This window comes from Meles meles, chromosome 14 (assembly GCF_922984935.1).
Source record: "Meles meles chromosome 14, mMelMel3.1 paternal haplotype, whole genome shotgun sequence".
Lineage (NCBI taxonomy): Eukaryota > Metazoa > Chordata > Mammalia > Carnivora > Mustelidae > Meles > Meles meles.
The window spans coordinates 3707467-3735007 of record NC_060079.1 but is presented as its reverse complement, the minus strand read 5'-3'; the positions used below and the strand labels follow the sequence as shown (position 1 = coordinate 3735007).

General features: G+C 35.9%; 1 protein-coding gene across 5 annotated transcripts in view; it reads right to left on the bottom strand.

The window, feature by feature from the left end:
• IFT88 (intraflagellar transport 88) overlaps positions 1 to 27541 on the bottom strand; it is a 158127-nt gene that overhangs the window by 114952 nt on the left and 15634 nt on the right. For 3 of the 5 annotated variants that reach the window (XM_045978360.1, XM_045978362.1, XM_045978364.1), the window contains exons 4-12: positions 20747 to 20803; positions 19582 to 19635; positions 18634 to 18697; positions 17858 to 17927; positions 7845 to 7935; positions 5079 to 5183; positions 3822 to 3924; positions 2590 to 2704; positions 504 to 735 (exon numbers count right to left, since the gene is read on the bottom strand). In XM_045978360.1, coding sequence (XP_045834316.1) covers positions 504 to 735; positions 2590 to 2704; positions 3822 to 3924; positions 5079 to 5183; positions 7845 to 7935; positions 17858 to 17927; positions 18634 to 18697; positions 19582 to 19635; positions 20747 to 20803 — 891 coding nt within the window. The remainder of the gene's footprint in view (positions 1 to 503; positions 736 to 2589; positions 2705 to 3821; positions 3925 to 5078; positions 5184 to 7844; positions 7936 to 17857; positions 17928 to 18633; positions 18698 to 19581; positions 19636 to 20746; positions 20804 to 27541) is intronic. The other 2 variants (XM_045978361.1, XM_045978363.1) reach the window with 2 other exon arrangements.

The window sequence follows — 27541 nt, the reverse complement described above, 5'->3', positions numbered from 1 at the left end:
TTTCACTTAACATTGTATAGTATTTCCTCCTCAGGTCTTTGAAAATATGACTTTTGTATTTTGCTGCATCCTATGTGTAAGGATAAGGACTTCTTTTCATTTTTGATCTACTTAGTACACACAGTTTTAGTTTCCTTTGTTCAACAATGACTGAAAAAAACAGTACAAAAAATAAGGCTTTAGTGGTTCCTTTGTCAAGATACTATTCTTAAAAAATGGCATGTATCTTATATTTCGTAAGATTTTCTCTTTTTTCACTAAAATTGTAAAGTCAGTCTTCAATCATAGTCTCTAGCCCTATTTCAACAGAGTCCCACTGTCAACCTGATTTAAATAACAAGTAAAACTGGTAAAAGCACATTAATTAAATTTAATTAATTAAAACATATTAATATAGGGCAGAAGAAACCTAAAAGGTCACCCATTCCAACTTCTTCATTTCTAGAAACAGAGAAGCACAAATAACTGGTAGTTGGCTACACAGCAGTCTTCTTAATACTCACACTTGGTGAAATATATTTATCATCTTCATCAATTTCTAACGGAACAGCAATCAATTTTTGGAATGCCTTCTTCATTTTGTCTCGATCTCCAACAGCAAAGTAACTAAGAATTAGGTTGAAGCCTGCTTTCAGATTTGGTGCCATACTCATGATGTGCTCAAATGAATTAATGGCATCTGAATACTGACCAGTTTTTATAAATGTAACACCAATGTTCTGCATGATTTTAATCCTAAAGAAAAACAAACATAGATAAGCTTTAAAAATTTCAATTCTTTAGTATGGTTGTAAAGACATTCCACAGATAGGTTCTTTCTTTCCTTTCTCATTTTTTATTGTTTTGTTAAAGCTTTATTGAGGTTTAACTTACATATCATAAAATTCGCTTGTTTTTAGTATACAATTCAGTGAGCACTGCTAATATCTACACAGCTGTGAAACTATAACCACATTCCTATTTTAAGTCACCTCCATTACCCTAAAAAGAATATCTGTGCCCATTAGCAGTCACTCCCCATTCTCATATCCTGCCCTACGCAATCATTAACCTACTGTCTCTCTAGATTTGTTTCTTCTAGACATTGCATAAAAATAGAGTCATATATAATATTTTATATCTGGATCCTTTCAATTAGCATAATCTTTTGAGGGGTCCTCCATACTACAGTATATATCAGTACTCCATTCCTTTTATATTTCCAAATAGTATTCCACAGTATGAATATATCATATTTTATTTATTCATTGCCTATTTGACAGACATTGGATTGTTTCCACTTTGGGGCTATTATGAATAATGCTATGAACATTCGTACACAATCCTTTGTGATAGCATGTTTTAATTTCTCTTGGGTATATACCTGAGAGTGGAATTGCTGGCCCACTGGTAAATTTGTGTTTAACTTTTTAAAAAACTGCCATATTATTTTCCAAATTGGCTGTACCATTTTATATGCCCAGGGTATGAGGTTTCCAATTTTTCTACCTGCTCTTCAATAATTATTTTCAGTCATTTGATGATAGCCATTATAATAGATGTGATCCCATCTTATTTCTAACAACTCCTCAACATAATACTGTTTCAACTAAATTCATTTATTCATAATTCTCTGACCAGATCACAAATACTATTATTTCTTTGGCTCATCCCAATTTTCCCTTTGTCTGGAATATAACCCTTTCTGCCTTCATCACGTAGGTAACCTATTGCAAGTACACCTCCTTCATAAAGCCTTTCTTGACCATTCTTGTTCTTAAAGATCAGTCCCTCAACTTAGTTACTATAGCATCTCTTGATTACTGGTAATTAAACACTTGACAAACATTATTATCTTTTTCTACAGTGCTCAAAGTTTTGGACTTACCTGAGTTAAAAGTGCCTAAGAGCGTTGTGTCCTAGAAGCTAGATATTTCCCAATAATAATGATATATTATTAAAAACAAATGATCACTAAAGGTGGCATTCACAAATAAACTAGCTTTCATAGAAGAATTATACTAAGCCCAAGGAAAATTATAATCAGTAAATATCCTGGAAATCTTCTATGATATCAAGGTCACTACAAAACCATAAGGTAATTTGCTCTTTCTGCTCCTGAAATACTGTATGAATAGAAAATATTCCAGCTTCCTCCTCCTCTCCCCTCTTCTAAGATTCAAATGCAATCCCTTCCTAAACTATTTCGTTCTCAATCTACACAAGAATATAAGGTGGTCTTAATTTCTAGCCTACAGGAATTAAGGTATTCTGCAGTCTGTTATGTTCTAGAGGACCGCTGTTTTGATTTTATATTGGCAGTAACTTATATTTGCCATTAATGGCCTGCTAGGTTATCCCTTATACAGGCCAATTAGTTTTGTCTTATTTTAATTGATGACATATTTTATCTCTAACCTTTAACTAGTCATTATATAAATGTGTATAAGCAGTCAATAGGGGAACACACCAAAATACAACATAAATCTAATCCCCTAACATGTACAAACACCTGAAAACATTCAACCCACTGGTGACAGGTCAGAAGAGTTATCTTGTTTCTGAAAAACAACACTTCAATTTCACCAAGTTATCCCTATGTAAACTTACCTCATTTCTTTATGGACGCTTGGAATTTGATCTAGTGCCATTCGGTAGAATTTAATGGCTTTGGAATAATTTCTTTGCTTTAAATAAATATTTCCCATATTCACTTTCAATCTTCCTAATAAAAAAATAATGAATACATAATATTCTATTTTCTTCACTTCTTCTGTATTTTAAATGTCCTTAATTCATATTCTTTGAAGCTTTTCTCAAGTTAGGAAGCTTCAGTCACTACCTAAAAGTCTCACTTTTAAAGTTATACTATTTTCATGTATCTACACACTAATCTCCCATAAGGAAATGGAACTAAAGACAGATGGAAATATGAAGCCTGAAGATATGGCTAGAAAACAAGTGATTTTACATTATAAAACTGGAATTGTGCTTTTCTAAAAAAAAAAAAAGGATTTAAAAATTAGATTCAATAATGCTACACATATTTTAATGTATTAAAGAAAATGAAATTCTGATAAACTTTAATACTACTACCAAAAAATTACATAATATAAATGATACATATAAACTATAGTCTCTTGGGAATAAATTTACAAGGGAAAGCAATTTTTTAAAAGATTTTATTTACTTGAGAGAGAGAGAGGATGAGCAAGAGAGAGCATGAAAGAGGGGGAGGGGCACAGGAAAAGAGAGAAGCAGACTCCCCCCCTGAACAGGGAGTCCTAAACCAGGCCCAATCCCAGGACTCTGGGATCATGACCTGAGCCAAAGGTAGCTGCTTAACCAATTGAGCCACCCACGCGCCCTTTGGGAAAGCATGTTTGATGGGATTGCAATGGTTCATTCTACTTGTGATGACAGAATATATTTTTTGTTTACTGTTAGGCAATATACCTTATACCAAACAAACAATACATTTTTTGTTTACTGTTAGGCAATATACCTCACACTAACAAATGTTTCTTCATTTGTATTTATGTGGGTTTTCATATAAACAGTATCTTTAAGCAGGACACTTCCATATAAACATAAATTTGTTTAGAGCATAGATTATTTTAAGAAAACAAGGGGAAAAGTAAATTAACACTACAAAACAACTATACTCAGTCTGCCTGGCTGGCTCAGTCAGAAAAACATGCAACTCTTGATCTTGGGAGACTGTTGATCTTGAGATCATGAGTTTGAGACCCACACTGGTCGTAGAGATTACTTAAATACATAAACTTTAGAAGAAAAAAAAAGAATTATACTTACTGGGAAAATTGACTACATATACCCACCTGCATTGCTAAACATCTTATTTTTCACTATAACTTGATATGTGTTTAGTGCTTCAGCATACATTTCATTAGCTGAATATTGACTAGCCAAGTTGAAAAGAACCTAAGGAATAAACATTGCAAAAACACATGTAATGACCATTATAGGCCCCTTTTATCTATTCAGAGATTAAGCTCCTACAACAAAGCTAGATGCCTTGCTCAAGATACCCAACCAACTAGGAAGTGAAGCATGCACAGAAATATCTTGCATTCAAAATGAACCTGAACATTGAGACAAGTAGAGCTATCCTCTACACGGCACCTTAATTTCATAAGTATTCTTTCTAATTTATGTGGTATTTGCCATCCATTAATCTCAGAAAGACCTACAAAGAATAAACTTGTATTGTTAATGTTGCTGGTAATAAAAGGAGAAGGTAAGATAGTGGGCCAAATTTTCTTTGTAAATAAAAATTAAACATTATGTGGAAATACCTTAAGGATTCATTTGTGTACTTCTTTACATGCAAAACTGTAAAAAGTATTTCTCTGTATGCAACATTACAATTTAAGTCACTAAGTTATAGAAATTTACCTTCCTACAGATAAAAAAAAAAAAAATCACTAGAAATTATTCCCTAAAGATTCTATGGAATTTAAAGATACAAGCTACTAACAATGAACATCTACAAATTCCTATTCAAAGTTTCAAATGCCCTTTTTTCCCATTGGATGGCAGATGAACACTTTTCCCACTAAAAATACACCTTTTTAAAACACCAGTATAAACATCTAGTGTCTTTTCAGAATTAAAAAAAGTTCTGTAAGAAATTAGCTTTTGTTTTTTTTTCACTATCCTCACAGAACATTGTATTATTTATCTAATTGGAAGTTCTTAAAAATCACAGACCAAAAGTCCACATTAGAATCTCATTAAAATAACCACACTAAAAACAGAGCATAAATATTAGCAATCTTCCAGAAATAGTCATTGGGTGGTGGGTTTGCAGGTACTTCCTAAGTTATTAAAAACTAATTAACTAAATAAAAAAAGTCTCTGCACAGAACAAAGAGTGCCTCATGAACTTCATAAAGATGTCTATTAATTGAATTATGAACACCTAAGGTCCAATAATAATAGCTAACTGAATTTAAATAAAGTCTTTGTAAAAATTTAAAAAACAAAACAGAAAATAGGAAAAAAGAAAAAAAAAACTTTCAGAATCTACAAATCCTAGCAAAAATAATTTTACTCAACAGGTATTTTATACTTACTGAGTATGTTAAATCCAAATTGATATTTTCTGGAGTTGTAACTTGTTCTCGTTGTCTCACCAAGACTCTCTCTTTTCTTCCCGCATCTTTTGCCTTTTCTAAGGCCTGAAATCAAGTTCTTACTTTGTAAATTCCTTTAAGCATTCATTATGAGCATTTTATGCTTTTGAAAGATATTTGCATATGAAGCTTGGTTGGATTCCTTATACTTTCTTGGATTCCCAGTATGCCCTCCTATACTCTTACAATCAATTCCCCTTGAAAACAAAAGAACCCAGAGCATTTGTTTAAAGTGGAACTTACTATCATAAAATTGTCACGTGTTCTCCCCACTGCTCCCCAGAAGGAGGAAGTATGAGTGATAAAATGGAGAGTATATTAGCCCCAAGTCAAGTTTCTTTATCACCATACCTGCTATCACCATTTAGATTTGACTCTACATATTTTCTTCTTTTTTCCATCCAATCCTGAATCTTTGGGTATTTTAATTCCAACTTATATGATAAAAATTTAGATGGATTTGTTTGGTTTCTGGGATGCTCAAAACACAGAAAAATCAAAGGATAACTGCTATCCAATATTACAACAAATGTTTATTACTTAGTCTGGCTCCTATATCCCACTCAGAATGCCAAGATCCTTTTCCTGATTTCCACCAAGAGACTAACTACAGGCAGATTAATTTAACATAGGATTTTTTTTAGAGCTAGAGAAAAAAAGCACCAGTTCTGTGAGCAATAAAAGTAGCTTTTATACTGAACAATTCTAAAGGTATTCATTAATGTGATAACTAAGTCTTAGAAAGTACACTTATATGGTATGACAAAGTAATGAGGACAAAGCAAATAAAAAATATTTAATTAATTTATTAATATTCTATTTATTTGTGATCCGAAGGGACATGTGCACCCGAATGTTTATAGCAGCAATGTCTACAATAGCCAAACTATGGAAAGAACCTAGATGTCCATCAGCAAATGAATGGATAAAGAAGATGTGGTATATATATACACAATGGAATACTATGCAGCTATCAAAAGAAATGAAACCTTGCCATTTGCGATGACGTGGATGGAACTAGAGGGTATCATGCTTAGTGAAATAAGTCAATCGGAGAAAGACAACTCTCATATGATCTCCCTGATATGAGGAAGTGGAGGTGCAACATGGGGGGTTTAGGGGGATAGGAGAAGAATAAATGAAACAAGATGGGATTGGGAGGGAGACAAACCATAAGAGACTCTTAATCTCACAAAACAAACTGGGGGTTGCTGGGGGGAGGTTGGGAGAGGGGGAGTGGGGTTATGGACATTGGGGAGGGTATGTGCTATGGTGAGTGCTGTGAAGTGTGTAAACCTGGCGATTCACAGACCTGTCCTCTGGGAATAAAAATACATTATATGTTTATAAAAAAATAAAAAATAAATAAAAAATTTAAAAAAATACTAAAAAAAAAAATTCTATTTATTTATTTATTTGAGAGAATGAGAGATCACAGAGGGAGAGGGAGAAGCAGACTTGCCACTGAGTGGAGAGCCCTATGCAGGGCTCAATACCAGGACCCTGAGATCATGACCTGAGCTGAAAGCAGATGCTTAACCTACTGAGCCACCCAGGTGTCCCAAAAATATTTAATTAAAAAAAGAAAAGCAGAGGGATGCCTGAATGGCTCAGATGGTTAAGTGTCTGTCTTTGGCTCAGGTCATGATCTTGGGGTCCTAGAATGGAGTCCCGCAATGGGCACCTTGCTCAGCAGGGAGCCTGTTTCTCCTTCTTCCTGCCACTCCTCCTCCTTATGCTCTCTCTCTCTGACAAATAAATTAAAATCTTTCTTAAAAAAAGGCATGAAAAACCAGAGTTGGGGTACCAAAAAGCAAACTATGATTTTGCAGTTTACTTAGGAAAGAATATTTTAGGGTAGTGAGGCTTAAATAAGAAAGCAACACTTAGTACTGCATGTGGACCATGGTAGCTATGCCTTTCAGCAGGCTTTGAGTCTAATTCAATAGGCCACCAGGCTGCAAAATTTAATCAACTGTTCCACCAGAATTTGTTTTCCTACTGTATTAACCAATGTCAAAAAATTACAAATTCAATCAACTGTTTTGACCTGAGAGTTCTTATGAAGCAGCTGCCTATTGTTTTAAAAAAATTGCTTTAGTGAAAACTCTAAGGCCTATCAACAGCAAAAAACAAACAAACAAAAAACCCATGTGTATCTATTCAGGTATCCCTTACTTTTTCAAAGTTCATATAACGCCACTCTACTTTAACAAAAGACCTACATTAGCACCTGTTTTTTGCTAACTGAAAGAAATATGAAGAAGATTTCTGCTTTTACCCAAAAAAAAAAAAGGGAAAGAAATGAAATAGTGTGCAACCTCTGTTTTGTAGCAAACCCTTCCAGAGGCAGCGCACATCTCCAGTAGTGAGAGCAGCCTCACCACACAGCATCTCAGCATCAAGCCATCAGAGCTCTGGACTGCCTGTGAGCATCTGTGCTTTATTTTGATTTTTTTCTGTGCATCCACTAGCAAGATGTGTCCCAAGACATCAGAAAAGCTTAAGAGAGGTTGGTTTTGGGGTCTAGGAATGCTCAAAGATTTTTCAATATAAATTCATGATAATTGTTTGATGCTATTTGCTTATGAAAGATTTTGCTCTACTTCTGGATAGCAGGGAAAACCTGTACATATGTTTTTTATTTGTGCACATACATATGACATACACTTCACCATCTTGAATCCTAGAAGTTTATGAACTTACCAATTTTAAGTCTCCACAGCTGTTGGCAATACAGCTTTCTTCTACCAATTCATTTACTTTCTTCTCTAATTGTCTAATCTTTTCTTCTGGACTATTAAAGAAAAGGCACAGGTACTCTGATTCATTCAAGCACAAATAATACATATTAAAATTTAATTTACCTATAATGTATGTTATGTGCTTTTATAGGAATAGGTTACAGATAAGACAAATGTATAAATGGCATTAAAGAACAAATGCACTACTGTTTTTAATAATTATATAATTAATAGTAAAAATAACATCTTTGGTTAATAAAACTAAATAATTACTTGGCCACAAGTGTGATTTAATACTGAGCCAAATGCTTTACCCTAATTATGTCTTTTAATCCTCCCAATAACATCTGATATAAGTACTACTGTTATTATCATTTTACTGATGGAGAAACTGGTTTAGAAAGTTAATTTTTAAGCCCAAGATCACACAGCCAGTTAAGTTATAGTGCCAGTATTTAAACCTAAGTAAGGTAATTCAAGGACCCGTGCTATTACATTATCATTCCCAAAAGAAAGTAGATCCTTTCTTAGAGCCTATGACAAATGAAAACTTTACTTTATGGTGAAGAAAACTGAAGACCCCAAAAAAGAGATGAAAATTATTATTACTTAATATGAGATGGGTACTCTAGAGAGTATTTCCAACAATGCGAAGAAGTTAAAAAATCCTGATTCAATTAGTGGCAAACACAGTACTCCCAAATCAGTCACATTTCAAAAACAACATTAATGTCATTTTGCTACCACTTTCTTCCAGCAAAGTATCACAATGCTCTGAATGTACATCAGTGCCTAAATAAAATTTTACTACGAATATTTGAGAATACACAGTAGTTCTCTTAATTTTCTACAAATGGACTTATAAAAAATACAGGAATAAATTCAATAGTATAGCTTTGTCTATAGAATCATGTTTTTTGGTAGAATCTGACTAAAATTTAGTCAGGTGGGATACAAATTTTATTGGTTTACTAAAAATTTGCAAATTTCTTACTGAGCAATGAGCATAATAAATGCCATCTTATAAAGGTTACAACAAAGTACAGAATTCTATTTTATAGTCCAAACGCCCTAATAAATGTCTCAGATATTACTTACAGATAATTATTAAACCTAAAATACGAATACAAAATTTTAAAGTTATAAAAGTTATAAAGACACTAAAATTTTTAGTGTTTTTTAGTGTCTACTTTAGAGGGTAAAATAATTACCCTATCCCTATCAAATGCCAGGAAAATGAACTCTATATGCAGACACTGTTAAACACCTACCCACACAAGAACCTGCCACCACCTTTTCTCCTCACATACAAATCTAAACTAGTCAAGAGTCTCAGTCTCTTGCCAAATGTCTGGTTCAGTCATGCACATATGATGCACTTCTGGCCAGTGAGGAATTAAGACAGGTTTGCTCAGGGTAGAGGCTTCCTGGGCAGATTGTCTTTGCTCTATGAAAGGGACCAAAACTGGGAAATTTCTGGCTCTAGGATTTATTAATTACATGGGGATTTTGAACTCTCAGGGCTCTTTTGGCATGATAGGATGGCAAGCTCTTAAGAAAAGCCAAGAGAGCCACAGAGAAGCTGAACCAGGGATGATGTTATTGAGCAGTTAAATTAACCATCCCTAGAAGTGCCTTTCTGCCAGACCTCCTATTAAATAAGATAATAAATGTTCTTATTGTGTGTGTTTTCCTCATATTGGCAGCTGAAAGGATTCTAAATGACCTGGTACTTAAATAAAGTAACATACTTTTATTAGCAAACATGCTGTCATTAACTAGGACACAGAGAAAATAGATTTTCTGTAGAGGTTTGTTAGTGAAAAAGAGAAATTATGTAACTTATACAATAGCCCAAATAGTGGATTTAAGAACTACAATTTTTAAATCGCTATTATACAGAAGAAAAATAGTATTTAGTAACAAGAGGCTCTGTAAACAGCTTGGCTTCAAACTCAGTCCTGCCACTTATTAGAGATACTAAGTGAAGACGGCTGTGTTTACTTTCTCCCTCAATGAACTAATGATAAAAACATCTCAGTCTTCACTTACATATAGCCCTTGCACAGCAGCACACAGTGAATACTCCATAAACACTGGCTCCATAAACTCCATAAACCATTTCCATCAATGGTGCTTAGATCCCAGTAAGTACATATACCTGAATTTTTACCCGGCTTTTGGCTACTCTTTAGCTGCTAGCAAAAAACTAAGTTAATGCTCTAAAAAATTAAATTTCTCGGGGCGCCTGGGTGGCTCAGTGGTTAGGCCTCTGCCTTCGGTTCGGGTCATGGTCTCAGGGTCCTGGGATCAAGCCCCACATCGGGCTCTCTGCTCGGCGGGCAGCCTGCTTCCCCCTCTCTATCTGCCTACTTGTGATCTCTCTCTCTGTAAAATAAATAAAAATAAATGGGATTGGGAGGGAGACAAACCATAAATGACTCTTAATCTCACAAAACAAACTGGGGGTTGCTGGGGGGAGGTGGGATTGGGAGAGGGGGAGCGGGCTATGGACATTGGGGAGGGGAGGCGAACCATAAGAGACTATGGACTCTGAAAAACAACCTGAGGGTTTTGAAGGGTCAGGGGTGGGAGGTTGGGGGAACAGGTGGTGGGTAATGGGGAGGGCACGTTTTGCATGGAGCACTGGGTGTTGTGCAAAAAGAATGAATACTGTTACGCTGAAAAAATAAATAAAATGGAAAAAAATAAAAAATAAAAAATTAAAAATTAAAAAAAAATGTTAAAAAATTAAATTTCTCAATATTGATATGACTCTTCCTATATGTTCTCTTTTTTTTTTTTAAAGATTTTATTTATTTATTTGACAGAGAGAGATCACAAGTAGGCAGAGAGGCAAGCAGAGAGAGTGAGAGGGAAGCAGGCTCCCTGCCAAGCAGAGAGCCCGATGCGGGACTCGATCCCAGGACCCTGAGATCATGACCTGAGCCGAAGGCAGTGGCCCAAACCACTGAGCCACCCAGGCGCCCCCCTATATGTTCTCTTAATTTTTTCATTGAAATATTCTTTTAAAATAAGCATATCCTATTCCATTTTCAACTCCATTTGGTCTCTAAGAGAATCAATATTAGCATCTATAAACATTAGACTTATCTTCACAACAATATTAAAATAAAACTGCATAGAACACACATGGCTGTTTTTCTCAGACTTGATTCTTTTGCCTATTCCAAGAACCAGAGATGATGTTTTGATTACTATTCTGTTGACATGAACTTTTATTTTTGATTCATATGATTCATTTTTTAAAAAACTTTTTTAAAAAATATTTTTATTTATTTGACAGACAGAGAGAGACAATGAGAGGGATAACACAAACAAGGGGAGTGTGAGAGGGAGAAGCAGGCTTCCCACTGAGCAGGGAGCCCAATGTGGGGCTCTATCCCAGCACGCTGGGATCATGCCCTGAGCCAAAGGCAAACACTTAACTGACTGAGCTACCAAGGCACCCCCCAAAACTCTTTCTTTTAATCACCCAGTGCTCTTCATGACAAGTGTACTCCTTAATTCTCATCACCTACTCTCCCCATCCCCCATCTACCTCCACTCTGGTAACCATCAGTTTGTTTTCCATAGCGAAGACTCTCTTTCCTGATTTGTCTCTTTTTTTCCCTTTGCTCATTTGTTTCTTAAATTTCACATAGGAATGAAATCAGCTGGTATTTGTCTTTCTCTGGCTTATTTCACTTAGCATTGTACTATCTCCATCCATGTCCTTGCAAATGGCAGGGTTTCATTTTTTACGGCTGAATAACATTCCACCAAATATATATATATATATATACCACATCTTCTTTTTCCATTCCTTTATCTATGAACACCTAGGCCGCTTTCATAATTTGGCTATTATAAATAATGTTACTATAAACACAGGGGTGCACGTACCACTTTTAACTTTTTTTTTTATTTCTTGGGTAAATACTTAGTGGTGCTATCGCTAGAGTGAACGTTAGTTCCATTTTTAACTTTTTGAGGAAACTCCATACTGTTTTCCATAGTGGCTGCACCAACTCTCAAACCAACTGTGCATGAGAGCTCCCCTTTATCCACGTCCCAGCTAACACCTGTTGATTCTTGTGTTGTTGACTTTAGCCATTCTGACAGATGTGAGGGGTTAGCTCACTATAGTTTAGATTTGCATTTCCCTGATAGTAACTGATGATGAGCATCAGCTCATGTGTCTGTTGGCTGTCTGGATGTCTTCTTTTTTTTTTTTTTTTATTTTATTTATTTGACAGAGAGAGAGGTCACAAGTAGGCAGAGAGGCAGGCAGAGAGAGAGGGAGAAACAGGCTCCCCACTGAGCAGAGAGCGCGATATGGGGCTCGATCCCATGACCCTGAGATCATGACCTGAGCCGAAGGCAGAGGCTTAAACCACTGAGCCACCCAGGCGCCCCTGTCTGGATGTCTTCTTTAGAGAAATGTCTGCTCATGTCTTTTGCCCATTTTTTAACTGGATTTGTTTTTTGGGTGTTGAGTTTTATAAGTCCCTCCCCACTATATAGAATACTAACCTTTAACTGGATAGGTAATTTGCAAATATCGTCTCCCCTTCCATAGCTTGCCTTTTAGTTTTATTGGTTGTTTCCTTTGCTATGCAGAAAGATTTAGTTTGATGTAGTCCCAATATTTTACCTTTGGTTTTACTTCCCTTTTCTCAGGAGACATATCTAGAAAATATTGCTATGGCTGATGTCAGAGAAATTACTGCCTGTGTTCTTTCCTAAGATTTTTTATGGTTTCAGGTCTCACATTTAGGTCTTTAATCCATTTTGGATTTATTTTTGTGTATGGTGTAAGAAAGTACCCCAATTTCATTCTTCTGCACACAGAAGTTTTCTCAATACCACTTGTTGAAGAGACCGTCTTTTCCCCATCGGATATTCTTTCCTGTGTTCTCCAAGATTAATTGACCATATAGCTGCAGTTTATTTCTGGATATTCTATTCTGTTCCATTGAACTTTGTATCTATTTTTGTGCCAGAACCATACTGTTTTGTTCACTACAGCTCTGTAATATAACCTGAAGTCTGGAATTGTGATGCCTCCTTTGCTTTTCTTTACCAAGACTGCTTTGGCTATTTGGGCTCTTTTGTGTTTCTATACAAAGTCTGGGATTGTTTTAGTTCTGTGAGAAAGGCTATTGGTATTTTGGTAGGGACTGCATTAAACATGTAGATTGCTCTGGGTAATAGAGACATTTTAACAATTTATTTGTTCTTCCAACCCATGAGCATGGAATGTCTTTCCATTTCTTTGTGTTGTCTTCAACTTCTTTCATCAATATTTTATAGTTTTCAGAGTAAAGCTCTTCACCACTTTGGTTAGATTTATTCCTAGGTATCTTATTATATTTGGTGCAGTTATATCTGGAACTGTTTTTTTTTTTTTTTAAATTTCGCTTCCTGCTACTTCATTATTGGCATATAAAAATGCAACAGATTTCCGTAGTTTGATTTTGTATCCTGAAACTTCCCTGAATTTGTTTATCAGTTCTAGCAGTTTTTTGGCAAAGTCTTCCTGGTTTTCTATATATAGTATCATATCATCTGTAAATATTAAAAGTTTTAATTCCTTGCCCATTTGGATACATTTTATATCTTTCTGTTGCCTGATTTCTGTGGCTAGGACTTCCAGTACTATGTTGACTAAAAGTGGTGAGTGGATATCCCTATCTTGTTCCTGACCTTTAGGGGAAAAGGGCTCTTTTTCCCCATTTAGGATATGTGTTGGGGCTGTCTCATATATGCTGAGGTATGCTGCCTCTAAACTTACTTTGTTGGTTTTTATTATGAATGGATATCGTACTTTGTCAAATGCTTTTCCTGCATCTATCAAAATGATCCTGTGGTTATCTTTCCTCTTATTGATGTGATGTATCACATTGATAGATTTGCCAAATCTATCAAATCACTTTTGGAATGCAGGAATAAATCCCACTTAATCATGGTGAACAATTTTTTAAATTTATTGTTGGGTCCTGTTTCCTAGTATTTTGTTGAAGATTTTAGTATCTATGTTCATCAGAGATATTGGTCTGTAGTTCTCTGTTTTTGGTATCTTTATCTGGTTTTGGTATCAGGGTGATGCTGGTCTCAGAGAATGAATTGGAAAGTAATTCTTCCCTTTCTATTTTTTGGAATAGTTTGAAAAGAATAGGTCTTAACTTTTCTTTAAATGTTTGGTAGAATTTCCCTGTGAAGCCATCTGGTCCTGGACTTGAAAAGAATGTATATTCTGCTGTCTTAGGATGGAATGTTCTAAATCTATCTGTGAAACCCATCTGTTCCAGTGTATCATGCAAAGCTATTGTTTGTCGGTTTTCTATTTAGATGATCTGTCCATTGATGTAAGTAGGGTGTTACAGTTCATTACTAGCCATTATTTCCTTTATGTTTGTAATTGTTTCATGCATTTGGGTGCTCTCATGTTGGGTGCAGAAATATTTATAACTGTCATATCTCCTTGTTGGATTGTCTCCTCTATTATTATATAGTGTCCTTCTTTGTCTCTTGTTACAGTCTTTGCTTTAAAATCTAGTTTGTGTGATATAAGTACTGCTACTCTGGCTTTATTTTGACATCCCTTTGCATAATATTTTCTCCGTCCCCTCACTTTCAATCTGCAGGTGGCTTTAGGTCTAAAATAAGTCTCTTGTAGGCAGCATATAGATGGGCTTTGTTGGTTTGTTTTTTTTAAAGATTTTATTTATTTGACAGACAGAGATCACAAGTAGGCAGAAAGGCAGGCAGAGAGAGGGAGGGAAAGAGGCTCGCCACTGAGCAGAGAGCCCATGACCTGAGCTGAAGGAGAGGCTTAACCCACAGAGCCACCCAGGCCCCTCTGGGCTATTTTTTAATCCATTTTGTTACCCTGTGTTGTTTGACTGGAATGTTTAGTCCATTTACATGAAAAGTAATTATTGATATTATTTATTGTATTTTATTACTTGTTTTGTAGTTGTTTCTGAAGATTTTTCTCTGATCCCTTTTTTTTTTTTTTTTTGGTCTTTCTCTGTTTTATAGTTTTCTTTAGTGATATATTTGCATTTCTTTCTCTTTATTCTTTCCATATTCATTATTTTTTGGTTTGCAGTTACCATTAGGTTTGTATATAGCATCTTCTGCATATAGTCATCTATATTAAGTTGATGGCTGTTTGAGTTTGAACCCATTCTACACTCCTGTTATCCCCTCACGTTAGGTATATGATGTCATATTTTACATCCTTTTGAGTTCCTTGACTGATTTTTTAATAAAATATTTTTACTGCTTTTGTGTTTCCTACTTTCTCACTGTCACTTTTGGTCTTCCCTTTTTACTCAGAGAATCCCCTTTAAACATTTCTTGCAGAGCTGGTTTAGTGGTCATGAGCTCCTTTAGTTTTTGTTTGTCTGGGAAACTCTTTATCTCTCCTCCTATTCTGAAAGACAGCCTTTCTGGATAGAGTAATCTTGTCTGAAAATTTTTACCATTCAGCATTTTGAATATATCGTGTCACTCCCTTCTGGCTTGGAAAGTGTCTGCTGAAAAATCTCTGGTTAGCCTAATGGATTTTTCCTCATAAGTTACTGTCTTCTTTTATCTTGCTGCTTTTAACATTTTCTTCTTTATCACTATATTTTGCCATTTTAATTACAGTAGATCTTGGTACGGGTCTGCTTTTGTCGATTTTGATGGGTGTTCTGTGTGCCTCCTGGCTCTGGATATCTGTTTTCTTCCCCAGATTAGGGAAGCTTTCAGCTATTATTTCTTCAAATAAATTTTCTGCTCCCCCTCTTTTCTTTTCATGGACTTTTATAATATGGCTGTTATTACAATTAGTAGAGTCACTGAATTCCCTAAGTCTATTCTCACTTTGCGTAATTTTTTCCCTCTCTTTTCTTCAGCTTGATTACTCTCCACTACTCTTGACTTCTATGTCATTAATTTGTCCCTCTGCTTCTTCCAGACTGTTGTTCCTTCCACCATGCATGTTTCTCGTTTCATTTATTATACTTTTACTTCTGGTATACCTTGTATCTGTATTAAGGGTCTTAATGTCTTTCACTCTTTCCTCAAGTCCAGTGAACATCTTTATGATCACTACTTTAAATTCTCTCTCAGTCCTGTTATTTCTATGTGTTTCACTTAGATCTCCTGCTGTTGCCTTGTCCTCTGTTCTTTCATTTGGGACAAATTCCTCTGCCTTCTCATTCCAAGTCTTTGTGCAAACTTCTCTGTGTTAGGAAAGTCAGCTATGTCTCCTGTACTTGAGGATAATGGCCTTATACAGAAGTCGTCCTGAATTGCCCTGCCGTATAGCGTCCCTTGTTTCCCAGGGTCTGGTGCTTCCAGGGTGTCTCCAGTGCGTACTATGTGCACCTGCTGTTGTGCCCTGGCCACTTTATCCTTCGGGCCCGTCATCTGCAGAGGCTCTCTTTGCCTGTTGTGGACAGTTTTTGGTCCCTGGTCTGAATCTGGAAATTTTTAATGAAGTATTCTCTTACCTGTTTGTGAAATGAGACCTGTCACCACTGCCACTGGAACTGAGAGTCATCAAAATTCCCTCTTTGGGAGGTGCAGTGCTGGTAGGGGTTTGTTCTGGTCTTCTGAGGGAGGGATCTGTAGTACTGGGACTTACATAATCCTAACTGCAAAGTGCGTTTTCATTGGGGTATAGGGGATGGGGCTTGGTGTATGCAAGTTAGGTAGCAAATGTCTGCGCTGTGCTGGTTCCTGCAGGTGGTTCTATGCTTATGCTGAAGGGCAAGGGAGGGAAATAGCAACAGCCCATTTATTTGTTAATGGCAAGGTCTCTCCATGAACACTGTCTCTCTGGGACACCCTCTGACTTGAGCAAATAACCTCCCCACTGTGTGCCCCAGGCACTCCTCAGATCACTGTTTCCCTGCCTTGTGGCCATGGGTCATTTATCTGCCTTCTCTTCAAGAGTAATGCAATGGCTGCCAGGCCCTATCCTGGCCATGCCTGCTAATCTTTCAAACTCTAGGCTTTGGGGCGCCTGGGTAGCTCAGTGGGTTGAGCCTCTGCCTTTGGCTCGGGTCATGGTCCCGAGGTCCTGGGATCGAGCCCTTCATGGGGCTCTCTACTCAGCAGGGAGCCTGCTTCCCCCTCTCTCTCTGCCTGCCTCTCTGCCTACTTGTGATCTCTCTGTCAAATAAATAAATAAATAAATAAATAATTTTTTAAAAAACTCTAGGCTTTAAGTCCCACTGCTTGCCAGAATCCATGAAATTTGGCCCTTTTGGTTTTCCAAGCCAATTCTATGGAAGTCAGTTTTCCTTATGCACTCTCCTGTCAGTCTGTCTCTCACCCTTCCCCACTACCACAGCTCTCTGACCACTGCAGCAGCCATGTTTCTGTCCTAAACCCTGTCTCCGCACTTCCTACTTTCTTCAATGTGTCCTCTTCTCTATCTTTGGTTGTGGAGTTTGTTCTGCCAGTCTTCAGATTTCTGGAGTATTTAGGATGATTTTATAGTTATCTAGTTATATTTATGGGATGAGGTGAGCCTCATGAAGTGGGGGTAGTATCCTACTCTGCCATCTTCCCCTCCCTGTTTTCTTAAATTTTACATAGAGTAAAATCATATGGCATTTATCCTTCTCTAACTTATTTCACTTGGTAGTATACTCTCTAGTTCTTTCGATGTCACTGCAAATGACAAGACTTCATTCTTTTTAATGGCTGAATAATATTCCATATCTCTCTCTCTCTCTCTCTCTCTCACACACACACACACACACACACACAATCAATATATACACCACATCTTTATCCATTCATGAATTGATGGACACCTGGGCTGCTTCCATATCTTGGCTTATAAATAATGCTGCCATAAACATAGGGGTACTGCTGACATGACCTTTTAAAACACCTGAAAATTATGTATTTGGAAAATAAAAATTAAAAATACACAACACTAAAAGAACATGAGAACTTACATACCTATCTTCATTTTTCACTTCCAGAGGAGGAGCAGGGCCCCTTGACTGACCAAGGGGGTCAAATGCAGAGCCTGAGATACAATTCAAGAGCTCATATTGAACTTGTGATACAAATAAAGAAAACTTGCACAAGTTAAATTTACCTATTTATTAAATGGCTTAAATTACCTATTTATTAAATAGCCAGGACATTTATTATGTTTATAGAAACAGTTTATATATCAAGAAATTGATAAAATTTTAACATACATCAAATTTTATAAATAAAATGTGAAAACAAAAATGAGTATTCTCTCAGCGTTTACTTCTCCTCTACAGTAATCTATCCTAACTCTAGGAACTCTAAATTATCAATCATGCAAGTAATGACCAGGTATTGAGTTTTTAACTATTTTATTGGTATAATACTATTTTCACCTATAAATTTTTAATTAGGCTTTAATTTATATAAAATAAATTGCATTTTTTTTAAAAAAGGAACACATTTTTAATGAACAGGTCAGCACACTTTGACAAATTACATGCCAGTATAACTACCATTCCCACTGAGATGCAGAACGTTTTCACTGCCCCTTTCCTCTTTTATTTATTTTTATTAACATATAATGTATTATACCCCTTTCCTCTCTTAATGGTACCTAAAATAATGACATACCTTACCATCAACGGCATGTTAGATTTTATTTAAAATGGTAACATTTTACATTTACACGTAGAAATACAATAACAACATTAAAACATCTGAAAAAAATTATTAGAAGAGATAGTATAACAAACCTCTCAAAGCTGCTTTGGTAAAACCAGCTGCTCTCACTGCTGTCATTGGTCTAGTAACTCCATCCTTGGAAGAAAAAAAATCATTTAAAAGGTGTTCTTAAATTAAGATTTGCTTCTTATTTCTAGTTCTGGACATACATTAACATAGTCCCTTTTTTTTTAAGTCCCAATTTTTCTGATTTTTTAAAAACACCTATTCATTTATTTGAGAGAGAGAGAGAGAGAGAGAGAGAGAGCACGCACACGTGTGGTGGGGAGGGGCAGAGAGAAAGGAAGAGAGAAACTCTAAGCAGACTCTGAGCTGAGTGCAGAGCCTCATGCAGGGCTCAATCTCACAATTCGGAGATCATGATCTGAGCTGAAACCAAGAGTTGGGCGTTTATTCGACTGTGCCCCCAGACACTACTTTAACATTTATTTTTAATCACTCTCTGCTTTTTCCTTACCCCTGCCTCCTCATATGTCAGTTCTGTCTCTACTTTCCCTTCCCCCTATAAAATTTCAATTCCTCGCTTTAACTGATCTTACTCCTAGTTTGGAAAGAAAAACTCAAAAGATTTTTATATAGCACCTAATATAAGTTATATAGGTTATTAGCTGCCTACTTCTCTACTTTTTTGGTCTCCTATATGCCTATGAGAGAAACTACAGAAATTCTTGCAAGTGATAGCATAGGAAAAATGGGACCCAGAGTTCACTACACAAGCAAACTATCAGTTCTATGTTCACTCCCCAATGGGATTTCATTTGAGACCTGAGTAAATCCAATGAGATTTTACCTCCAAAGATTCTAAACAGTCCAAACTTCAGCCCACAATTTAAAGAATCAGTGTCTTTACATAAGAAACACCTTCTTTAACATTTTAAAATAATATAATAAAAAATGTCGGCAATAATACTCTAAGTCACAAGAGAGGCCCAAAATGAACAACCACATGACAGAGATACCTGAATAGCCCCTGTCATTGGTCTTCCCATCGAGGATGCCAGGGATGTCTTGGACTAGTAAACAGAAAACTAAATTAAAATGATTCCAAAAAAACCTACATTTAATTTTATAAAAACCAACTTATAAAAATTTTCGTAATAACTTTTTTCTTCATTCTATTGGCAAGTAAACCTAATTCTTTCCATTTATAACCTCAGGATATAAGATTAAACAATAAAACTCTAAAACAAGCCTCAGCAAACTACAACCGTCAGCCTCTGTCAATAACATTTTATTGGAGTACAGCCATACCCCACTGGTCTGCACACTATCTACAACAGCTTCTGTACTACAAATGCAGAGTTTGGTAGCTGCAACAGGGACTATGACCTGCAGAGCCTAAATTGCCTGGCTCTTCACAGAAAATGTTTGCTGTTTTCTATTCTGAAGCACCACCAAAAATCAAATTTATGAGTAATACAAGCTTCGGCTGATTATTAAAACCATGTTTCACTTAACACACAGTTACATTATGTGTATGACTAATTTCCTTATTCATATCAATAAATATGAAGTCAAGTGTCCTGGACTTCTAGGTACTAAAACCATTTTTCTGATCCCTATGGAATATTACAGTAAAGACTAGGAAATACTATTCTACTTCATTCTTCCATTTTTCTCCCATTCCCCTTTTATTTCATGTATGCTAAAGACATCCAAATTTGGGCAAGACTTCAAACTTTTCCTTTATGGATTTTTATATAGCATCTTTCCTCCAAATATCTCAAATAAAAGCAACACCCAAATATATGCCTCTGAAAATTTTCTCAAATTGTATAATTTTATTTTTCATGTATTAATTGGTAGGTTTTAAAATATAAACATTACTTTTACATAACATTTAACTTCACATAAAATATGAATGGAATACACATGAGACTTGGTAATATTACACAAAAAATGAAAGGAAGTCAATCAACAAACACAAGGTTTACAAATAGAAATGATAGTATTTTCTGATAAATTTATAATCAAAATGACTATAATATAAAAGCTATTAAATTAGACTTTTATAAGGTTTGTAACTATCTAAAATGAAAGATAATTCAAATTACTTAGAACTGCCTAAAGTGAACTTATGGATGAGAAAAAGCACCTTAGTATTTTTAGCTTAAGTAAACCTACCCCATATCCAGTAGCTACAGGTCTAGTAACTGCTGTGCTTGGTATTTTAGCAGTTATCTTGGGGAGGGAAAAAAAACATAGTTAATAGAATTCAAATTAAGCTATACAATAGAAAGCTAGAAAAGCAATGGGAAATATAGACTCATCAACAGAGAAATATTTATATAATATTTAGAATAAATTCTCTTAAATTACTCTAAATATTAAGGATCCTAGGTATTTTAAAGTATTAAGAAGGAGAGTTATTCTGGAATTCATTTTAAAGGAGAAAAGAAACTTGAGAATTATCTGAGGTACCAGTGAGAAAGATTAGTTTTCATGACTGCTTCAATCATTCATTATGTATACTGACTACTGCCAGCCGCTAGGCCAATAGACACAGGATATGGAATCAGGGAATCTGCATTTAAATTTCAGCTCTCCTTCTACCAGCTGTTTTTATTCATACTTTTTTGAACTTAAATTTTCTCATCTTTGAAATAAGGATATCCTGATGCCAAAATTGTAATTGGAATCAAACAGGACCATGTAGACGGAAATGTCCCATATGTTAGTTGTTAGGCATATTTGTTTGAAATATTTGATTAAAGCATCATTAGTACAAGAGCTCTACTTCTGGTTATGATGGACTGCTGTTTTAAACAACTTTAAATAACTTTCCCACTAAGAATAACTAAAAAAGCTGGGAACATTAAAAAAAAATTTTTTTTTAAGGATTCTCTCTCTCTCTCTCTCTCTCTTTTTTTTTTTTAAGGTTTTATGTATTCATTTGTCAGAGAGACACAGAGCAAGAGAGGGGACACAAGCAGGAGAGTGGGAGAGAGAGAAGCAAGCTTACTCCTAAGCAGAGAGCCCAATGCGTGGCTTGACCCAAGGACCCTGGAATCATGACCTGAGCTGAAGGCAGACGCTTAACAACTGAGGCACCCAGGCACCCCAAGACAAAAATATTTTTATAAAAAATCAATGTGAATATATTAGAGAACCAAAAAGGCAGTGAAGAATTAACAAGGTTTCAAGATAAGGAAAAGGGAAAGCTAGAGAGGTATGCCTGCACTTGAGCCTGCTTTTCTCCAAAAGGCATGGCTAAGAAGCTGAACACAGCTCTCTAAAGACTCTCTTAAGACATAAAATGTTGGAGTTGGGGGATGCTGTCACGGAGGCAGCCTTGGTAATCCTCTAGGCTTTGACTGTGATCTCAAAAGGCTATTATTCTACAACTGAAAGTAGATAAAAAGCATACTAGCCCTCATAAAAACTGAAGTCCAATTTAGAACCATCTCAAACTCAACCGGATTAAGGCTAGTCAGGACTTCTAATGTCTCTAGGACCATAAGCAAAAGTAAATTCTCTAGTGAAAGGTAAGATCATCTAGAATTGTGCTAACCAGTGGAACTTTTCTGCAGTGGTGAAAATGTTCTTTATCTGCCCTGTCTGGTAAGAGCTATTAGCCACATGTGGCTATTGAGCTTTTGAAATGTGAGTGATTGGTGTAATCTGAATTTTTTATATTTTACTTTATTATAAATAATTTTAATGTACATAGCCACATGTACCCAGTCATTATTATACTGACAACTCAGATATATACCCTTAAATTATCTCTAAAATTTTTCATTTACAGTGCCTGACATTGAATCAAAAACAACCTGACATATAGGAGGCAAGACTACCTAATGAAAAGGGAAGAGAAACGAAAGACTAGAAAGACATTCAGAAAAGGATACATATAATGGAAATGTCAGACACAGACTTCAACATAACTATGCTTAATATGATCAATGAATTAAAAGACAAGATTGACAACTTCAGCAGAGAACTGCAAGTATAAAAAAGAAATAAATAGAAATATAGAACCCAAAACCAGTTGAAAATGTACAATTCTGGCATTGTCGAGGAAGTACTAAAACACTAAGTAATACTAGACTTTAATAATTTAAAGATGAGTATTGTAAACTTTAGGAAAACACTAAGAGAATGGTTAAAGAATGTAAATGCACAAGATAACATTGGGAAGATATGGAATAATAAAAAAAGAAATAAAGGAAGGCAAGAAATAAGAGAAAATGATACATAAAAGAGTCAGAAAAAACAAAAAGCAAATAGTAAGACAAGTTAAAACCAAATCAGTTATTTCATTAAATGTAAATGAAGTTAATACTTCCGACCACATTTTAAGAAAAAACTCAGTTATATTCTGCTAATGAGAAATACATCTTTTTTTCTTTTTTTAAAATTTCTTTTCAGCGTAACAGTATTCATTGTTTTTGCACCACACCCAGTGCTCCATGCAATAAGTGCCCTCCCTATTACCCACCACGAGAAATACATCTTAAATATATGGATATGGAAAAGTTAGAAGTAAACAGATGGGAAAGACATATCATGCACACACTAGACAAAACAGAGCTTCTGTAGCCCCATGAATATATCAATATCTGACAAAATAGACAAACAGCATGACTACATATAGGACATTTCAAAAATAATAAAAGGCTCCATTTACACTGAAAATATAATAATTTGAAATAGTCCTTATTCCAAATATATAAAGCAAAACTCTAAAAAAAGAAATAAATCCACAGAGTAAATTTTTCTATCTTTCTAACAGAACTACTAGCCCCCCAGCCCAAAAAAATCAGTAAAAATATAGAATTCTTTTTTTTTTTTTTAAGATTTTATTTATTTATTTGACAGAGAGAGAGAGATCACAAGTAGGCAGAGAGGCAGGCAGAGAGAGAGGAAGGGAAGCAGGCTCCCCGCCAAGCAGAGAGCCTGATGCGGGACTCGATCCTAGGACTCTGGGATCATGACCTGAGCCGAAGGCAGAGGCTTAACCCACTGAGCCACCCAGGCGCCCCAAAATATAGAATTCTTGAACAAAACCATTAACAAACTTGATCTAACTGACAGATCTTAGAAAAAACTAAAAAGGAAGGATATGTGTCTCAGCAATTCTTCCATGACAACAAACTAAAGGAAAGAGACCATTATTCTTCTAAGTACTTACTAATGACTAAATTGGCTTTTCAGTTTTTTACTTTTAGCATGGGATTGATCTCCTCAGATAGAATGGATTCTATGCTGGCTCTTTATTTATTCACTTATATCCTCATCTGCAATACCTTTCTTCCCGTATCTCAAGTCAGTCTTAATTGTACATACCCTTTAAGATTCAACTGTAAATTTATCTTCTAAGCAGTGTTGCTGATTGTCCCAACTAGTGACAAATAACCTCTTTTTGTGGTCCCATAACAATTTGTACTCTTTTCTTTACAATACTTATTACATTATGCTTTGAATATATGTATCCATTTTATTTTCCTTCCTAAGATTATACAGTCCTTGGAACTAGCTAGAATTTTATCCCTTGAGTAAGCTTAGCACCTTTCACATAAAAGTTACATAATTTTTCCCTGATTAACATAATAAATAGGATATGAAGAAAATATTCAATATGGGGTCAACAGACTTAAGCTCTGCCCCAATTATGGATACCTGAGAGATCTGGCCTCTCTAGGCCTAAGTTTTCTCATCTATAAAATGAGGATCTCTAAAGTTGCTTCTGAGTATCACTGAAGGGCCGGCATGATAAAATGATCACCTGATGTCTGATACCTGAAATCACTAAAAATACCATCTACCATGATCAAGTGGGACTTATTCTTGGTTGCAAGAGTGGTTCAATATTTCAAATCAATCAATGTGGTTTGCTACATTAATAAGATAAAGGACAAAAACCAAGTGACCACTTCAATAGATGCAGAAAAAGCATCTCACAAAGTGCAACATCCATTCCTGATTAAAAAAAAACCCTCAACAAAGTAGGTTTAGAGGAAACATACCTCAGCATAATAAAGGCCATATATGAAAAACCCACAGCTAACATCATCCTAAATTGGGAAAAACAGAGAGCTTTTCATCTACAGCCAGGAATAAGACAGGGAGGGAGGAGCAACATGGCAGAGGAGCAGGAGACCTAAATTTCATCTGGTCCAAGGAATTCAGTTAGATAGTTATCAAACCATTCTGTATACCTATGAACTCCACAGGAGATTGAAGAAAAGAATAGCAGTAACTCTATGAACAGAAAAGCGACCACTTTCTGGAAGGTAGGACATATGCAGAAGTGAATCTGAGGTGATACATGGGAAGAGAGACCACAGGGGTAGGAAGTCTCCGTCAGCTGGCTCCCAGCAAGTGACAGAGCAAAGTCATTTCAAGCAGGGACCCCACAAGTGGCAGATGTGGGGAACAATCTTCTTCCTCCACTGGGAGGAGTGGCAAGGAGCACACTGCAGGAATCTACTGGATTTGGAGACTCTAAATGGGGTCGTGTGCCAGAGACAGAAATGGTTGGTCACAGGCCAAATAAGCACGGAACACGGCCAGGGACCAGGGAGATGGGAGTAACTGACTGCTTTCTCTGAGGCGGACTGAGGAATGGCGCCCCAAGGTTTCTCCTCCAGGGCTAGAGATTGGGAGGCAGCCATTTTCATTATCTTCCTCCAAAGCTGTACAGAATTCAGGGAATAAAAGCTACCTAGAACAAACCCAAACAGATTGCTTAGCCCGGCCCCTGGCAAGGGTGCTGCAATTCTACCTTAGGCAAAGACATTTGAGAATCACTGCAACAGATCCCTCCCATAGGTCAGCAAGAACATCCAGCCAAGACCAAGTTTATCAATCAATGAGAACTGCAAAACTCCAGCACTAGGGGAATACAGCACATAGAATTCATGACTTTTTTCCCATGATGCTTTAGTCTTTGTGTTAATTTTTAAAAATTTTTCTTTATTTTTTCTTTTTTTAATTTCTTTCTTTCCTTTTTCAACCAACATCTTATCATATCAATGCCTTATTAAAATCTTTTTTAATTTTCATTTTTACTGTCATACTCTATCCTTTCATTATATTTAACCTTATTCTTTTGGGTATACATAAGTTTTTCTTTCATTACAATTTTGAGATACGGTTTCTTCTAACAGACCAAAATATACTGTATATCTAGTATATGGCTTTTTAATTTTTTTTAAGATTTTATTTATTTATTTGACAGAAAGTTGGAGAGAGAGCACAAGTAGGCAGAGTGGCAAGCAAAGGGAGAGGGAGAAACAGGCTCTCCACTGAGCAGGGAGCCTGATGCAGGGCTCAATCCCAGAACCCTGGGATCATGACCTGAACTGAAGGCAGCTGCTTAATCGACTGAGCCACCCAGGAGCCCCTTATCAAGTCCATTTAAAAATATTTTAAAATTTTCATCTTTACAGTCATATTCTATCCCTTGCTTACTCCATTTTTGCATATATGTAAGTTTTTCTTTCTTTGAAATTTTGGGAGGCAGTTTCTTCTAAGAGACCAGAATACACCCAAAAACAACTGGGTGGCTCTTTTCTATTCACCAGCCTAATCAGATTCTTTTTTCTTTCTTTTTTTTTCCCTTTTTTTCCCCCCGGTTTTGGTCTTTTCTGATTTGTTCAGTGTATAGTTTTCTGGGGTCATTGTTACCCTTTTAGCATTTTGTTCTCTCATTCATCTATTTTTTGGTGGATAAAATGACAAGGCAGGAAACCTCACCTCAAAAAAGAATAATAGGCAGTACTGACTGACAGGGACCTAATCAATACAGACATTAGTAGGATGTTGGAACTAGAATTCAGAATGACAATTATAAAGATACTAGCTGGGCTTGAAAAAAGCATAGAAGATACTAGAGAATCCCTTTCTGGAGAAATAAAAGAACTAAAATCTAACAAAGTTGAAATAAAAAAGGCAATTAATGAGGTGCAATAAAAAATGGAGGCTCTAACTGCTAGGATAAATGAGGCAGAAGAGAGAATTAGTGATATAGAAGACCAAATGATGGAGAATAAAGAAGCTGAGAAAAAAGAGAGATAAACAACTATTGATCATGAGGGGAGAATTCAAGAGGTAAGTGATACCATAAGATGAAACAATATTAGGATAATTGGGATCCCAGAGGAAGAAGAAAGAGAGAAGAACAGAACATATATTGGAGCAAATTATACTGAAGAACTTCCCTAATTTGGGGAAGGAAACAGGCATCAAATGTAGGAGGGGCAGAGAAACCCCCCTCAAATCAATAAAAACAGGTCAACACCCCATCATCTCATAGTAAAACTTACAAGTCTCAGAGACAAAGAGAAAAGCAGCTTGGGACAAGAGCTCTGTAACCTACAAGGGTAGAAATATTAGACTGGCAGCAGAACTATATCCACAGAGACCTGGCAGGCCAGAAAGAGCTGGCATGATATATTCAGAGCAAAAAAATGAGACAAATATGCAGCCAACAATACTATATCCAGCTAGGCTGTCACTGAAAATAGGAGGAGAGATAAAAAGCTTCCAGGACAAGTGAAAACTAAAAGAATTTGCAAACACCAAACCAGCCCTACAGGAAATACTGAAAGGGGTCCTTTAAGCAAAGAGAGAGTCTAAAAGTAACATAGACCAGAAAGGAACAGAGACAATATACAGTAACAGTCACCTTACAGGCAATACAACGGCACAATATTCATATCTTTCAATAGTTACCCTGAATGTAAATGGGCTGAATGTACCAATCAAGACACAGGGTATCAGATTAGATAAAAAAAACAAGACCCATTGATATGCTGTCTGCAAAAGACTCATTTTTAGACCAAATGACACCTCCAGATTTAAAGTGAGGGGTGGAAAACCATTTGCCATGTTAATAGATATCAAAAGAAAGCTGGGGTGGCAATCCCTGTATCAGATAAATTAGATTTTAAACCAAAAACTATAATAAAAGAT